The 18,012-nt window shown below is 45.7% G+C and overlaps 2 protein-coding genes across 3 annotated transcripts; one reads left to right on the top strand and one right to left on the bottom strand.

Moving 5' to 3' along the window:
- Positions 1-1,532: 1,532 nt before the first annotated feature.
- LOC133424247 (dynein light chain Tctex-type 5-B-like) lies at positions 1,533-2,883 on the top strand. Its single transcript, XM_061714740.1, has 3 exons — positions 1,533-1,623; positions 2,475-2,617; positions 2,683-2,883. The coding sequence occupies exons 1-3, from the start codon at positions 1,533-1,535 to the stop codon at positions 2,881-2,883; spliced, it is 435 nt and encodes a 144-aa protein (XP_061570724.1).
- An 807-nt stretch (positions 2,884-3,690) lies between these two features.
- On the bottom strand, positions 3,691-17,772 carry LOC133424916 (protoporphyrinogen oxidase-like). 2 transcript variants are annotated; one of them, XM_061715502.1, is made up of 12 exons: positions 17,686-17,772; positions 16,041-16,175; positions 11,636-11,751; positions 11,412-11,544; positions 10,617-10,761; positions 8,214-8,407; positions 7,398-7,458; positions 7,121-7,239; positions 5,159-5,272; positions 4,738-4,887; positions 4,111-4,153; positions 3,691-4,018 (listed from the first exon to the last, which is right to left on the bottom strand). In XM_061715502.1, the coding sequence occupies exons 1-12, from the start codon at positions 17,767-17,769 to the stop codon at positions 3,882-3,884; spliced, it is 1,431 nt and encodes a 476-aa protein (XP_061571486.1). In that variant the 5' UTR covers positions 17,770-17,772; the 3' UTR covers positions 3,691-3,881. The 2 variants fall into 2 exon arrangements, with proteins under 2 accessions (XP_061571486.1, XP_061571493.1); XM_061715509.1 differs by having other exon boundaries at positions 4,798-4,887.
- Positions 17,773-18,012: the final 240 nt, after the last annotated feature.

Here is an 18,012-nt window from a genome sequence, read left to right as displayed (position 1 = left end):
TGTCTGTTCTAAAATGTACCCTGTGTGTATTTGGAGTCAGGGGGTCACAGGGACATTATTATCACAGGTTCAGTAACAGTTTCACTACGAGGCTGCTTTTACCAATTTTGTTTGAATCATTCTTGACTTAAAACCTCAGATAATGTTAAACCAAAACAATGAAAAACACTTGAGATGCTCAGAAAAAATAGGAACCATTTTCAGTTTCTTGTGGGCCTGTGAGGACGCTCTCACGGAGAGACGCTGCAGGCTGTTTCCATGTTTAAGAAGAAAACTAAACCTCAACTTATTCATTCTGTCAATGCAAAACAAAAACTTTAATTTATGGCTAGCTTTTTGATGAGACACCTCACCCTCTATCAGATGATGGCACAATGTACTGACATGAAATGTAATACAAATGACAACTGAGACATCAGCTGAACTGTTACTGAATATAAGATATGTTATCTAGATATGTTTGTTTTTTCATGTGCACAGTTTCCTTGTATTTATATTTTCCCAGTAAAAACAATATTTTCTACCACGGAGTATTAGGGCCAAACCAAGACAAGTCATAATAATATGAAAATATGAAAATAAAGTCATAATATTACCAGAATAAAGTCGTAATAATAAATATATTATAAATGTATAAATAATACTTCACAAGATGCTCAATATTCCTCATTTTAACACAGGGAGAAGAAGCTCTTCCTGTTAGAGTTCTCATAAATTATATTCTCATAATATTACGACTTTATTCTCATAAATTACGACTTTATTCTCTAAATTTCACGACTTTATTCTCGTAATATTACGACTTTATTCTATTACGACTTTATTTTCATAAATTACGACTTTATTCTCGTAATATTACGACTTTATTCTATTACGACTTTATTTTCATAAATTACGACTTTATTCTCGTAATATTACGACTTTATTCTATTATGACTTTATTCTCATAAATTACGACTTTATTCTCTTAATTTCACGACTTTATTCTCGTAATATTCTCGTAATATTACGACTTTATTATGACTTTATTCTCATAAATTACGACTTTATTCTCTTAATTTCACGACTTTATTCTCGTAATATTACGACTTTATTCTATTACGACTTTATTTTCATAAATTACGACTTTATTCTCGTAATATTACGACTTTATTCTATTACGACTTTATTCTCATAAATTACGACTTTATTCTCGTAATATTACGACTTTATTCTTATAATATTGTAGCAAACTGAATTGCACAAATCTACTCAAGTAAAAGTAAAAAGTATAGTGATTCAAAACTACTCCTAAAAGTACAACATTTCCCAAAACTTACTCAAGTAAATGTAACGGAGTAAATGTAACTCGTTACTACCACCTCTGATGGTACATTGTCAGTTAGTCAATCTCATGAACTGCATCCCATGATGAGAGCTGCAGAGAAACGTCCATGTGCAGCCTGTGTAACTATTTCTACTCTCTTCTTTTGAGATTATTACAGATTAGTAAATCAGTGTGTAGTCGTCCCCGTGCCTTCTATTGTCCAGTAATGTTTTTCAGGTCTGTCAGTACTGTGTGTTGCAGAGATGAACCAGAACACCATGACGACAGCAAGAAGGTGGAGAACACCTATCAGTTGGGTGAGATCATGTTGAGTTTGATGCTCAACTCAGCACCACAGATCTGGATCCAAACCTTTCTGTTTTAGTCCGGGGGCCAGAGCCCAAAACTTCACTGGTCAGCACCATCAAGGTGACCAAACTTACTTATGATTTTTGAAAAGATCCATGTCTGTAGATGATATTTTGGTCTGATAACCTTCCTGAGTGGCAGCTGGATCAGAGTTACCCACCTCCTTCAGAAAATTACATTTCAGATGCTGCTGCATATCCTGGTTTAGACTCATGTACAGGAAATCTGTCAATGTGTCACTATATTGTCTTTGGTATCATTTTAAAGGGGACATTTTAAGCATTCACTCAAGCTAAGAATTGAATCTTTCTGACCAACATAGAGGTCACTGCAGCTCTTTAAACTAGAAACAACACACATTTTTACACAATTTTCGCCTAAATGATATACTACCTTTTATCCCTGTGTCACAGAGGAACAACAGAGACACAAAATACAAAAACTGGAATACTCAGAGGACCATAAGGATTCAGGAAATGTATAATATACCCAATTTAGAATCATCAATGAACCTGAAGGAGCTGGTAACTTCATGAGCTGATAACTCTGATCCAGCTGCCACTCAGGAAGATTATCATACCAGAATATCATCTACAGACATGGATCTTTTCAAAAATCATAAGTAAGTTTGGTCACCTTGAGTGGTACTGATATCTGGTCTGGAACATGGACTATTTGTTTACCCGGTGCTGGATTGATTTATTTGTCTTTATTTCTACTACCTACCCTGCCACACTGGATGACCAGTCTTACTCATTCTTGAACTATTCTTCTTGATTTAGTTTTTTTGGGACCACAGGACCTCTTAAACGCTTCCCTGTCAGTGCTGCCACAGAGATACTGAGGGATGTTCTTACCAGTCACCTCCAAGAGGAGAAACATGAAGTTCAGCCATCTCCAGAACTGATAATAACCCTCACTGGGGGAAATAACAAAAGCACTGTCATTTTTGTAAATACGTTGGATTTTCTGCTTTAGTGATATAATTCTTCCCTTATTTTTGCAAGATAATAAAAAGCCTTGTGAAGGAGCTTGAGGTCCCCAGATATCAGATTCTGGTTGTGATGCACCTGGACCAGCTGAGTGACCAGGGCCTGCACAACATCAGCAGCTTTCTGTGGGACGCTAACTACACCTTTGCATCGTTCAGCTTCAACAACAGCTCTCTGTTTTGTGTTGCAACTGTCTATGCGGTGTACCACGAGTGACCGTGGAAACACTGATGAAAACAAGGCTTGTTTTGAGACTGTTGTTCTCACAGTGCTTTTTTTTTTTTTTAAATATTGTTACCATGGGGAGTGAACTTCACTGATACAAATATTGTGCTTGATCTACTTTAAAAAAAAAAGTCAACTTTTTGCATGAGATTATTATGTAGATCTAGAAGGACTAGTCTTTGTATAAACTACTTCATTTTTTGTATGTAAATAATACATTTTGCAAGTACAGTCAACTTTCTCCGTGCAGGAGAAAAAAATTCACTGCAAAAACTCAAAATCTTACCAGGAATATTTGTGTTATTTCTAGTTAAAATGTCTCATTTTTAGTCAAAAAATCTCATTACACTTAAAACAAGAGTCATCACCAGATAAATAACTTATTTGACAATTTTCACCTGTTTCAAGTAAATTTTCACTTGAAATAAGTAGAAAAATCTACCAGTGGGACAAGATTTATCTTCTTATTACAAGCAAAAACTTGAAACAGGTGAAAATTGTTGTTTTTTCCAGTGATGTGTCTTGTTTTAAGTGTAATGAGATTTCTTTTGACTAGAAATGAGACATTTTAACTAGAAATAAGACAAATATTCTTGTTAAGATTTTGAGTTTTTGCAGTGTATTTGAGAGGGGAAGATTTTTTTTATTGTGCACTTCCAGAAAAAAGTCGAAATGTCGAGATTAATGTTGAAACACAACCACCACTGGGGACATGTCCCCTCCAGTTTTTACCCCCCCCCCCCCTCCAAGTTTGTTTGAAGCCGAGGAAGAAAGAGAAAAACCAACAGTACCATAAGCAAAGATTAAAATCTACCACTGATCTTTGGTTTTATTTACAAGTTAAAAATAGGAAGCGTTGTCGTTACCGAGAACAGAAAACCTTCAAAGACACATCAAATGTTTGAATGTCCGTTTTTAGAAGAAGAAAAAAAGAACAGAGAGGACTTGAGCACATTTAATTTGGTTAAATTAACATTCCCATGCTGAGGTCACGTAGTTGTCCCGGCTAGCGTCTCCACGGCGCTGCGTCCAGCGAAGATCACGTCGTTCACCGACACGCCGTCGAAGGAGGAGCCCACCAGAGACAGAGAGAGGCTGTTGTCCCTGATGAAGCGCCGCATGGACTCTGGAAGACACACACACATGTGCACACACACTTTCAGAGGCTGCTCCTGCAGTGCTCAGCTAACGTGGTTTTTATATGAAGTTGGTACTGACCGACTCTGCGTCCGTGTCCCACGTGGTACTGGGGTATGCAGTCCTGGGGACAGAAGAGCGTCAGCACTGTCTCAACACGTCCTCCGTACAAACACTAGCTGGGGCCTCATTTATAAAAGAGTGCGTAGGATTCATACTAAAAGTGTACGTGTGCTCAAAAGCCTAAAATGTCGTGCGCACAAAAAATCCGGATTTATAAAACCGTGTGCACGCACACTTGCACGCAATGTTCTCTTTATAAATCACAGTCCAGCTGGAAGGTTGCGCACGTGAATTCACCTCATATCCCGCCCTCTACACGCCCACTTCATACCATAAATGGTGAATGCAAACTACTTGGTGACTGTATCTGCATATGAATGAGCCCGCTGAGCATGCGCAGCACCACCTGCAGCCTGTTAGGCGTCAGGATGAATGAGACGTGTTGAGCCACCGTGCCAGTTCCCCATATCTTCAAAATGTTTGTGCGCAAGGGTCAGGGTTGGCTTAAAGATACACACATTTTTCGGTTCGTTTTTTTTTTTAAATCCCAACCTTTGCGTAGAAGGTGGCGTGCACATCTTTCAAGCCCTGTTTTGTGCGCATGCAAGCTTTATAAATGAGGCCCCTGCTGTTTCTGGGTCTTACGTGGTGCAGAGCCACCCGGCTCCAGGAGGGGGCAGCCGTCACCCCCAGGTGGCAGCTCACCGCGTCCACCGCCCTGGCCAGGAGAGACTCGGCAGAGACGGCCCTGGGGTCCCCGAACACGTCCTGGAACCAGACCCCCCCCAGCATCACCTGGAACAGACAGACACAAGTGAGACTCACCTGCCGGGATACAAGACCCACTTCCTGCCCACCTGAACCCCACACCTACAGTCATATAATTCATGCAACAGCTCAAAAAACAGTTTTAATAACACTAACCTAAATCAATATCGGATCGAATTGAATCTTTATGATCGATTCTGAATCTTAAGAATCGTAATAGAATGGATTCTTGACATTTGAACCGATCCCAGCCCTGCATACATGAGTGATTTCCAGGTGTGGGTGTGTGTGAACGTACCGTCAGTCTGGTGGACGGGTCTCCGGCTCGGTCGTGTTCAGGGAAGGGAATGGAATCATAGACCACTCCCAGCACGCCCTGGTCCTCCCACGAGGGAACCAGGTGACCAAAACCCTGCATGGACAAGGACACGGACACGGAGACACGGAGACACACACACACTGATTTACACAACTGCAAAGACTATGGCCCAGTCCCAATCCCCCCCTAGCCCTACTTTTCAGCCTTTATGCATGTAGGGCTAGTGGCCATAATGAGGGCTAGTGTGTATGAATCTAGCCCTTCACAGTGAGGGATTTCAGATGCTGACTAGCTGACCGAGGGCCAGAGAAAATTTCCCAGAATGCTTTACGTCATCATTTACAGACTGAATCAAATAAAAAAACATGGCGGACATTTCTTATTTTTTAGTGAATAAAATCAATATTTTGAGTTAGTTTCTGCATAAAAATGCGTTTTGATTATATTTCTAGTGAGAAATATATATTTTACTTTCATAATATTCACTCAGTGAATGTATATAATCACTCGCTTGGTCGTTGTTGGAAAGTCTTTTCAGATCTCGCCAGAATAAAAGCTGATTTATGTTTCCGTGTTACACCAACGCAGAGCCTACGGCGTAGGTTACGCGGCGAAGCGCGTAACCTATGTCATAGGCTCTGAGTCGATTTAACGTGGAACCATAAATCAGCTCCCGAGCCGGCGGCTCTTCTCATCTCCGAAAACATCAGATCAAATTTCTTAACAGGCGTTATTTGGATAAACTGAGCCCAGGTTGGGAATCTTAACGGTTACTTTTATGCCTGAAAAAATATTAAAACTTAATAAAGTGGCATATTAACAGCACTACAGCTGAAATTAAAACAGCTTTTAGCTCTCAGCTTCCTGATATGGTGTGACGTATGTGCAAACGTAACTACGCAGTCGCTTACGTACCCGAACGTAAACCACGCAGTGACGGAGCAAGTGGTGTCCCAATCCCTAGGGAACATTACAAGGACCTAGTGGTAGTGGGTGAGGGCTAGTGGTAGAAAGTAGGGGGGGGATTGGGACTGGGCCAAAGACTGGCAGATGAAAACATCTACCAACCAGGTCACAGTAACCGTTTTAAGAAAGAAATCAACCTGGTTCAGGTTAACTGGGAAACTAAATGCTGCCTAATGTTACATGATTTATTGGGGGAATGTTGGAATATGGAATATTTGGACTGATAAATAAATCCATTTAATTAATGTATGTGTGTGGCAGAGTGACAGTTAGTATAGTTAGTACAGGTAAGTTAAAGTAACATAAATGTCAAAGCATAAGTATAGTCAAGGTTAGTAAAGATTGGTTATAGTTAATTTTACTAAGGTTAGTTTAGTTAACTACACTAACTGTTAACAGTATAGTAAGCTTTAGTAAAGGTTAGTTATAGTTAATATTAGTAAAGTTAGTTTATATAACTACACTAACTGTTAACAGTTTAGTTAGTGTTAGTAAAGGTTAGTTATAGTTAATATTAGTAATGTTAGTTTAGTTAACTACACTAACTGTTAACAGTATAGTTAGTGTTAGTAAAGGTTAGTTCTAGTTAGTGTTAGTAAAGGTCAGTTCTAGTGAAAGGTTTTACTGCTGAGGGATGAATGTGTGTCCAGTTATGTTGGTGGAGTCACAGAAGGTAAAGTGAATCCTGGTTCAGGTTTAGATGTAAAACAGAGTGTTTAACACAATCATTTACTCCCTTTAATAATATCAATACAGTAGTGGGGCAGCTGATTAAAGCTGGAGAACAGAGACTCCTCCAGTTCCCCTACTCCCCTGCTGAAGCTTCATCACACTCATGACTTTAACAACCAGGAAAACCAGGAACATGATTGTCTGCAGATTCAACCCTGGTTTAAGAACCTGATGCTGCAAGTGTTTGTTGGCGGAGCTGCAACGTGAGTGACAGGTTTTCTGATGTGTGGTCTCGGGTCTCACCGATACCGGCAGGACAGAACCGTCATACTCCAGATTCACCACGGCAACCGTTGCCGAGGAGATTTCCTGCAGCTGCCGGACCAGAGTGTGACAGGAGGGAGGGAGGACGGACGACAGGGCTGCAACAGAACCAACCATCAGAACCAACCATCAGAACCAACCATCAACACTTCCCACCTTCTGGATCCATCATTTATCTAAAACCTGAGATCATCTTGGTCCAGCGTGCTGAACAAGCTGTTAAACAGTGAATGATGAAGGTGTTAAACCCACTAACCTTTAGCTGGTAGAGCAGAGATGATGTGGTCGGCTGAGATCACTCCATCCTCCAAATTAATCTGGACACACAAAGTGAATGAAGTTATTCTCTGCTCTCTGATCACTCAGGAGGTGTAAATGCCATACTGAACAGTATATACTCAAAAAATATACTTAAGTTTGGCACACTTTTGAGTAAATATCAGTAGTGTGCCTTAAGTTGGACGTACTACTCAGTATTTACAAAAACGGATACTTCCCCCTCTATGTTTTGAAAAATCCCATCATTTCCAGGAACCTGCATAAATATCTGTTAAGGTGCTATGAGCAGCCAAACCTACAGGGGGCAGTGTAACGAGAAGATAAAGTCATGCTAGCCAATCAGAATCCTGGAAAAAAACATCAACAAATTACACGAGTAACTTCCAGTTACTTCCAAGATGAACGAGAGTCTTTGGTTTGGAGTGACAGAGAAGTGGAGTTACTTTTAAGTGTCACTTTAGAATATAAAACATGTAAAATACAAGAAAATATTGACGGTTACAAACAAATTGTAAACACAGGTCACACACATGACGCTGGTGACGTTTCTGTCTCATAATGTGACGTTCTGAAGCCTAAATGTCCCTTTCTCTCCGTTTACAAGCAAACGTGAAGACAGAGTTTTTGCAAATCTCCACTTTGTTTTCAGAAATGATGGTTTTTGGAGACTTTGAGCTTCATTTTCGTGTAAACGAACGGCCAAAACGCATGAAAACACCAACGTTTTTCTACTTGTAAACAGGGCTATAACAGTTGAGGTTTGTGTTCGTGTTTTGTCCAGCTCGTCACTCACCTTCCAGCCAGAGTGTGAGGGGTTGATCCCGGTGATGACGGCGTCTCTGTGCAGCTCGGCCCGGCCGCTCCGCTGCAGGAACTCTGTGAGGGACTCGGCCAGAGCTTCCACTCCCGTCTTCAGGGACCACTGGGCCCACGACTCCTTCCTGGACCTCTGAGCCAACGGTCCGGGAGACACGCTGGTAGGTGGACCTGAGGGGTTTCCATGACAACACATCAACTATTACTCTGCAGCAGAGGAATGGAAGGAACAGAAAAAACATACACCATGGAGACGACCTAAGGCTGAATTCTGGTTCTGCGTTAAACCTTGAACTGGGCGCGAGACTCCCGCGTAGCCGCGTACCGTAGGGTACGCGGCTACGCGGGAGTCTCTCCGTATCCTACGCTGTAGCCTGACCTGCACCTCCCAAAAAATGGAACTACATGTGGAGGAGACGCAGACCCAACGCAGACCGAGAGGCTGTGATTGGTTTTCTTGTTAACAACGCATTTCCAGTTCCGGTTCTCTCTCGGTCGCCGTTGTTCACTGTGACCGGAAAAGCCAGAAGCTAAATAAAGAATCAACTAGAGACGACGATAACAATAAAATTGTTGTAATTCAACATGTGTCCTGTAAATTAAAACTACATTTTATATCTTGAAATGTGCGCAGGCTGTTTTCATCATAGATATCACCAAGTAGATGAATTCCCTGGTCTCTCCATTGTGGGAATTGAATGTGTCTACCCCCAATTGGTAGACTAAAATGATTAAAGATGGGAGTGTTTAAGTGCCTCTGAGGTGTAAGGTTACATAGCTTTTCCACAGAATGTCAAGTTGAGATCAAGTGAGATATAATTGGAGGGTTTTCCAGCATGAATCGCCTTTTCTTTCCTCTGGAAAAGAACACAACCCTCTAGCGTTCTGGGGAGGTACTGCACCGCGGAGAAATGGAGTGACGGAGAAGTCTGAAGGTTCACGACGGCGTCACGGCAACGGCGTAGGCTCTGCATTAGTTTAACACAGAACCTTAAATCAGACTTTATTCAGTCGTACACCGGGTTATCCATACTTTTTTGTTTTGGGCTCTAGTGGCCCTTTATTCAGGTTGCAGACAGGAAGGAGAGATAATGGTGACGACATGCAGCAAAGGTATCAGGCCGGGATTTGAACCTGCGACCGCTAGCATTAGTATATGAGCAGCTTGTGCCCCCGAGCGGCCATCGAGGGTCATCCAAACTTTTGAGTCCTACCAAGGATGTTTGTCCACCAGGGAAGACGACGATGCACCACAACAACACACATGTATCCAGAGACTCTGGAAATAAAAGTTATGGCTCAACTCTGTAATGATTTACAGAAATAATCTGCTTGAAAAGTTTCAGTCAGGATTTAGAGCCTCATAGCACAGAAGCTGCTGGTGAAGTCACCAATGATCTCATTCATGTCATTAGTCGTACATGTTCCTCCGGGCCTCCCCTTCTTTGTTTTGTTGCCACGTCCCAACTTTTAGAGACTTGTTGCTGCCGTCCAATTAACAACGAGTCAGCTGTTGATTTATTTTCTATGTTTTACCGCAAATAAAACAGATTTACGAAGTATTACATCTGGTTTTTAATGGACATGATAGATGGGATCAGTACTGGAGTTGAGGGGGGATGAGGGGGGATGGCATCCCCCCCGAAATAAAAACGGTCCAAATCATCCCCCCTGTAAAACTGCCATCCCTCCTTTCCATCCCTTATGTCATTTCATCAATGAATGTGGTTTTACTGCTATTTCAACATTTAGAGTCATCACCAGAAAAATAACACCAGAAGAATAACTTATTTGACAATTTTCACCTGTTTCAAGTAGATTTTCACTTGAAATAAGTAGAAAAATCTGCCAGTGGGACAAGATTTATCTTCTGATTACAAGCAAAAAAATCTTGTTCCACTGGCAGATTTTTCTACTTATTTCAAGTAAAAATCTACTTGAAACAGGTGAAAATTGTTGTTTTTTCCAGTGATGAGTCTTGTTTTAAGTGTAATGAGATTTTTTTTACTAAAATGAGACATTTTAACTAGAAATAAGACAAATATTCTTGTTAAGATTGTGAGTTTTTGCAGTGATCCATGTTACTTACCCTGTGAAGGACAGAGTCATATTGATAAGTTCAGAAAAGTGTTTTTTATTGTTGTGTTTTGATGTATTTGATGTAAGCCCAGTGGATATTTAAAGCTTACAGAAGGCTGCATTTAACTGCTGCTATGTCATTCCTGCAGTATTTCTGCAGGTGTTTTGGTCACTGCGATTATTTGTAATATATTATATTATTTGTAATCAGCACAAATTATCTGTCCCCATATGATCAAATCCACCATCCCCCCTGATTTTATTTTACAACTGGAGTACTGGATGGGCCTGGTACTGGTACCTGATCCCAGCAGGAAGCCCAGCGTCAGGGATCCTCTCTGCTGCTCGGCGTTGTAGAGGACGGGGAAACAGGAGCGGACGCTCAGCGTCCTGCAGTCCCCGGCGAACACGCCCCGGCACAGAGAGTCGATGGCGATGTCTGCCAGCTGGACGGAGCAGAAGAAGAGACTCAGCAGCAGTCAGACATCAGCAGCTCACACACCTCCGTCGCTCCAACACGGAACCGCTGGCTCTGGTTCCGTCTTATCGGCTGCTAAGTTGTTTCAGTTTTGGTGGCGGTGCTGCAACCCCGTACTGGTGTCCAAACGTCAGCTATGACGTTAGACCAGGGGTCAGCAACCCGCTGCAACTTTTTCAAAAATGTTTGACCTTTTTTTTCCTTTTTTTCTTCTTTTTTTTCTTCCTTTTTCCTTTTCTTTTTAATCTCAACGTTTCGACTTTTTTCTCGACATTTCCACTTTCGCCTTCATTCTGAGGTTTATACAAGACTTTTCATTTTTTGCGGCTCCAGAAATATTTGTTTTTTGTGTTTTTGGTCCAATATGGCTCTAAAACATTTTGGGTTGCCGCCCCCTGGTTTAGACAAAGAAATAATCCTCTGATCAATGAAGCTCCCAGTGGCATATATGATCATCCACCCATCCATCATCCATCCTTCTACGATACATGCAGCCGTTGGGAAGTATAATCCAGAATCACGGCATACACTTTCATTGTTATGCTGATGATACGCAGCTCTATTTGTCTATGAAGCCGGATGAAACAGAACCGTTAGTTAAACTTCAGGTGCTCTCACCTCCGTCCCCAGCCTCCTGGAAACAAACGAGTGGATGGACTCGTCCTCCTCTTTTCCTCTTCTCCCCAGGATCTCCGTGGCGACGCTCAGCAGGAGGGGGCGGGAGAAGGGCGGGACCGTCCGCAGGAGGCCCCTGAACACAGGGGGGGGGAATCAGAGGAGGGTTAGAGTCAGGGGGAGAAGCTCCGCTGGATCACCTGCTCACACCGGCTTCCTCTCCTCACCCCATTCCTGAAGGCATCTTGTGCAGCTGTTTGTTCACGTACAGGTATCTGTTTTTGGAGGCCACGTGGCTGTAGGAGACGGGGAGGAGCTCCCCCTCCAGACCCAGGTCCTCCACCTGCAGACACACACGCACCACGTCACTCTGGTAACACAGTTAGTACACCCTGCAGGTTCCTGGTTCCTTCTGCACACAGCTCAGCAGCTCCGACAAGCTTCAGGGCCGGAGCTAGATGTTTTAGAGCCTTGTGCTCTAAAAAACAACAAGAACGTAATGAGAACACAACAATAATGTTGTGAGAACCAGTGTTGTTTTCTTCAACGATGACGAAATTATTTCGTTGACGCACCCTTTTTTCATGATGATAATGAGACGGTGACGAGCTTAACATGGCTCTTTGATGACTAAAACATTACGAGACTAGATGAAAATGTTAGTGGGTCAGACGTTTTTGCACGGGGGTCTGGGTCTCTGGAAAGCGTCTAGAGACAACATCTGTTGTATTAGACGCTATACAAATAAAATTGAATTGAATTGAATTGACGTTCAAAATGCATGACATTTCTGCCTGTCTTTGACATTTCTGTCAAAAATGTTAAAATATCAGTAATAGTGCTGCAACCTATCCTTGGCCACGGTTACGTGATGTTTCTTAATTTGGAATTAATTATTCCAGATTAAATAATTCAGAATTAAACAATTTTACGACTTTATTCTCGTAATATTACGACTTTATTCTCAAAATATTACGACTTTATTCTCTTAATATTATGAATTTACCCCTCCTTGAACCGCCACCTTACCGTGGTGGAGGGGTTTGAGCACCCGAATGATCCTAGGAGCTATGTTGTCCGGGGCTTAATGCCCCTGGTAGGGTCTCCCATGGCAAACAGGTCCTAGGTGACGGGTCAGACAAAGAGCGGTTCAAAGCCCCTTATGAAGCAAGAACCATCAAGGAAGTGTACGTCGCCCGGACTGGCGTTACCGGGGCCCCACCCTGGAGCCAGGCCTGGGGTCGGGGCTCGCAGGCGAGCGTCTGGTGGCCGGGTCTTGGCCCACGGGACCCGGCCGGGCGCAGCCCGAAGGAGCGACGTGGGCCCGCCCTCCCGTAGGCCCACCACCCGCGGGAGAGTTCATAAGGGGAAGGTGCCATGCGATTTGGGTGGCAGCCGTGGGCGGGGGCCCCGGCGACCCAATCCCCGGACGACGACTCTGGCTTTAGGGACATGGAATGTCACCTCGCTGGGGGGGAAGGAGCCTGAGCTTGTGCGGGAGGCTGAGAGGTACCGACTAGAGATAGTCGGGCTCACCTCCACGCACAGCCTGGGCTCTGGAACCCAACTCCTTGAGAGAGGTTGGACTCTCTTCCACTCTGGAGTTGCCCATGGTGAGAGGCGGCGAGCTGGTGTGGGCTTGCTAATAGCTCCCCAGCTCAGCCGCCATGTGTTGGAGTTCTCCCCACTTAGCGAGAGGGTCGCTTCCCTGCGCCTTCGGGTCGGGGATAGGTCTCTCACTGTCGTTTCGGCCTACGGGCCGAACGGCAGTGCAGAGTACCCGGCCTTCCTGGAGGCCCTGGGAGGGGTACTGGAAAGTGCCCCAACTGGGGACTCCATCGTTCTGTTGGGGGACTTCAACGCTCACGTGGGCAGCGACAGTGTTACCTGGAGAGGTGTGATTGGGAGGAACGGCCTCCCCGATCTGAACCCGAGTGGTGTTTTGCTGTTGGACTTCTGTGCTAGCCACAGTCTGTCCATCACGAACACCATGTTCGAGCATAAGGGTGTCCATCAGTGCACGTGGCACCAGGACACCCTAGGCCGGAGGTCAATGATCGACTTTGTTGTCGTTTCATCTGACCTTCGGCCGTATGTCTTGGACACTCGGGTGAAGAGAGGGGCTGAGCTGTCAACTGATCACCACCTGGTGGTGAGTTGGATCCGCTGGCAGGGGAGGAAGCTGGTCAGACCTGGAAGACCCAAGCGTATCGTGAGGGTCTGCTGGGAACGTCTGGCAGATTCCCCTGTCAGGGAGGTCTTCAACTCCCACCTCCGGGAGAGCTTTGACCGGATTCCGAGGGAGGCCGGAGACATTGAGTCCGAATGGACCATGTTCTCCACTTCCATTGTTGACGCGGCCGTCCAGAGCTGCGGCCGTAAGGTCTCCGGCGCCTGTCGCGGCGGCAATCCCCGAACCCGGTGGTGGACACCGGAAGTAAGGGATGCCGTCAAGCTGAAGAAGGAGTCCTACCGAGCCTGGCTAGCTCGGCGGACTCCCGAGGCAGCTGACGGGTACCGGCAGGCCAAGCGGACTGCGGCCCGGGCGGTCGCGGAAGCAAAAACTCAGGTCTGGGAAAAGTTCGGGGAGGCCATGGAGGAGGACTACCGGTCGGCCTCGAGGAAATTCTGGCAAACCATCCGGCGCCTCAGGAGGGGGAAGCAGTGCTCCACCAACACTGTTTACAGTGGAGGAGGGGAGCTGTTGACCTCGACTGGGGACATCGTCGGGCGGTGGAAGGAATACTTCGAGGATCTCCTCAATCCCGCTGACACGCCTTCCGTCGAGGAAGCAGAGGCTGAGGATTCAGAGGTTGATTCATTCATCACCCAAGCTGAAGTCACTGAGGTAGTTCGGAAGCTCCTCAGTGGCAAGGCACCGGGGGTGGATGAGATCCGCCCTGAGTACCTCAAGTCTCTGGATGTTGCGGGGCTGTCGTGGCTGACACGCCTCTGCAGCATCGCGTGGCAGTCGGGGACAGTGCCTCTGGACTGGCAGACTGGGGTGGTGGTCCCTCTCTTCAAAAAGGGGGACCGGAGGGTGTGTTCCAACTACCGGGGAATCACACTCCTCAGCCTCCCGGGGAAAGTCTATTCCAGGGTGCTGGAGAGGAGAATTCGGCCGATAGTCGAACCTCGGATTCAAGAGGAACAATGCGGTTTTCGTCCCGGTCGTGGAACACTGGACCAGCTCTACACCCTCCGCAGGGTGCTCGAGGGCGCATGGGAGTTTGCCCAACCAGTCCACATGTGTTTTGTGGACTTGGAGAAGGCTTTCGACCGTGTCCCACGTGGCATCCTGTGGGGGGTGCTCCGAGAGTATGGGGTCGGATGCCCTCTGCTGAGGGCTGTACGGTCCCTGTATGACCGGAGCAGGAGCTTGGTTCGCATTGCCGGCAGTAAGTCAGACCTGTTCCCGGTGCGTGTTGGACTCCGGCAGGGCTGCCCTTTGTCACCGGTTCTGTTCATTATTTTTATGGACAGAATTTCTAGGCGCAGCCAGGGGCCGGAGGGGGTACGGTTCGGGAGCCACTTGATTTCATCTCTGCTTTTTGCAGATGATGTGGTCTTGTTGGCTCCCTCGAGCCAGGACCTTCAGCATGCACTGGGGCGGTTTGCAGCCGAGTGTGAAGCAGCTGGGATGAGAATCAGCACCTCTAAGTCTGAGGCCATGGTTCTCGACCGGAAAAAGGTGGCTTGCACCCTCCAGGTCGGGGGAGAGTTCCTGCCTCAGGTGGAGGAGTTCAAGTATCTTGGGGTCTTGTTCACGAGTGAGGGGAGAACGGAGCGCGAGATCGACAGGCGGATCGGTGCGGCGGCCGCAGTAATGCGGTCATTGTATCGGTCCGTCGTGGTGAAGAGGGAGCTGAGCCGAAAGGCAAAGCTCTCAGTTTACCGGTCGATCTACGTTCCCACCCTCACCTATGGTCATGAACTCTGGGTCATGACCGAAAGAACGGGATCCCGGATACAAGCGGCCGAAATTAGTTTCCTCCGCAGGGTGGCGGGGCGCTCCCTTAGAGATAGGGTGAGGAGCTCTGTCACCCGGGAGGAGCTCGGAGTAGAGCCGCTGCTCCTCCACATCGAGAGGAGCCAGCTGAGGTGGCTCGGGCACCTGTATAGGATGCCCCCTGGACGCCTCCCTCGTGAGGTGTTCCGGGCATGTCCCACCGGGAGGAGGCCCCGAGGAAGACCCAGGACACGCTGGAGTGACTACGTCGCTCGGCTGGCCTGGGAACGCCTTGGAGTCCCCCCGGAAGAGCTGGAGGAGGTGTCCGGGGAGAGGGAAGTCTGGGGATCCCTGCTCCGACTGCTGCCCCCGCGACCCGGACTCGGATAATGCGGTGGACAATGGATGGATGGATGGATGGATTATGAATTTATTCTTGTAATTTTACGACTTTATTCTCATATTATTATGACTTTATTCTCGTAATTTCTTTTTTTTTTGTCTTAGTTTGGCCCTAATACTCGTATGAAAGCTCCCTGAGAAGACTAAATCTAAAGAGGGTGCCAGAAACAACCCTGGTGAGAACACAACAATAACATAGTGAGAACACGACATGAACACAGCCAGAACATAGTAGAAATAGAGAGAACACATTCCTCCTCCTGGTTCCGTGCTGTACCCACCATGTTGAGGGTGTTCTGTCCCACCGCCCCGGCCGGGCGGATCCCTCTGGGTCCATGTTCAAACACGGCTCCGTCCGATCTCCTGGTGGACCAGAGCCAGCCCCCGAAACGACTGCTGGACTCCACCAGAATCACCTGGTTCAGAGAGGAGCAGTCAACACGCATCAGGGACACAGACAGAGGGAACCTTTTCAGAACAGCAACATCTAGACCAGGGGCAGCAACCCAAAATGTTTTAGAGCCATATTGGACCAAAAACACAAAAAACAAATATGTCTGGAGCCGCAAAAAATGAAAAGTCTTGTATCAGCCTTAGAATGAAGGCAAATGGCGAAAGGCAAAATGCAAAGAAAAAAGTCAAAATGTTGAGATTAAAAAAGGAAAAAGGAAGAAAAAAAATAGAAAAAAAGAAAAAAAGAAGAAAAAGGAAAAATGAAAGAAAAAAAGAAGAAAAAATGGGGAAAAAGGGAAAAAAAGAGAAAGAAAGGGAAAAAAAAGAAAAAAAAAGGAAAAAAAAGGTCAAACATTTTTGAAAAAGCTCCAGGAGCCACTAGGGCACTAGGCGCTAAAGAGGGTTGCCGACCCCTGGTCCAGAACCAGAACCACTGCTGCAGGGAAGTAAGTGCTTGTAAGGAAATTAAAGAACCGATTCTACACTTCTATTATTATTGTATTGTATTGGGGATTTGGTCCAAAGGCAGCATTCATGAAACAGTCTGAGGACCAAACATGGACACAAAACAGTGGACCCAACACACATGGAGCTTTTCCACTAGTACCTACTCAGCCCAACTTTACTCACCTGGGTTTGATTCTTTTCCACCAGGGGTCTAACGTGCCGAGTAGATACTTTTTCTCTAACTATTCTGCCGAGGTTCTAAGCTGCTGAGTGGGCTGTATCTGACATCATCACACTACAGGCCACCGATTGGTCGGGGGGTTGGAGTCAGACGTCTGAGTCAGGAGGAGGAAATCAGAGAAAGAGACTCTGACGGATTCTTGTTCATTTTATTCAACCAGCAATGGCAGCAAAAGTCTGTTTCATGATCCAACTCTGAGGTGCAGATGTTCATAAACCTGGTGCTGAGGAGAGAATTAAAAAGATCTAGACGGAGATAAGGAACGACCAGATCTACCAGGAGCTCTGTCTCTTCATAGCTGCTCACGGCTCCAGCTGACTTTTCAGCAGCGCTGAGACAAACAAAAAAAAATTAAAAAGTGTTGCTGCTTGAATCTTCTCTCTCTCTCATTTTTTAACTTGATATCCAACACAAGCCACAGATCCAGCAGCACATCTATCATCTCCTCCAGGTTCTACATCTTTAGTGTTGTTGTCTTCTTCATTTAGATACACAATCTAATACGTCACAGCAGCTTCTACAACCTCCTACTTCTGATCTGGGTGTCTAAAAACAAACGAGGGCAAGTTGAGTTGAGTCGCGCTGAGTAGGTTCTAGTGGAAAAGCTCCATTAGTCCCAGTCCAGTTCAGGGCAGAGATCCAGAAGATCCTCTTGGTACCTAAACCAGCTGATGGTGCAGTCTTATCACGTTTCATCATCCGACCGTGAGCATAGAAAGTGGCGTAGGCAGGTTTTTTGTGCGCCGCCCGTTTAGTTGATGAGGCCCCGGGTGTGCGTGTGTTACCTTGGTAACCTGGGGGCTCTTGCAGAGGTAGTAGGATGCAGCCAGGCCCCCGATCCCTCCCCCGAGGACCGCTACCGTCCTCATTGGCCGACTGCAACACAAAAACATCCAGGAAGATCAGAGCTCTCACCCAGGAGCAGGAGACAACAAAACGCCTGGTGTCCACATATGAGTACACCAGGACTTAGGAGGTTCATTAGGAAGTTATAGCGAGTTAGAGAGACAAACTATCTGTGCTGAGGAGGTCATCATTCGTCGGCTCCCGTAATAAAAGATAGGCAGATTATCTGCACTCTCTTAGTGACAAAACAGTAAAAGTCACAGTGC

Source organism: Cololabis saira, chromosome 3 (genome assembly GCF_033807715.1).
Source record: "Cololabis saira isolate AMF1-May2022 chromosome 3, fColSai1.1, whole genome shotgun sequence".
In the NCBI taxonomy this organism is placed as follows: Eukaryota; Metazoa; Chordata; class Actinopteri; order Beloniformes; family Belonidae; genus Cololabis; species Cololabis saira.
Note: the sequence above shows the minus strand (reverse complement) of the source record. Positions and strands in the feature narration are given on the sequence as shown.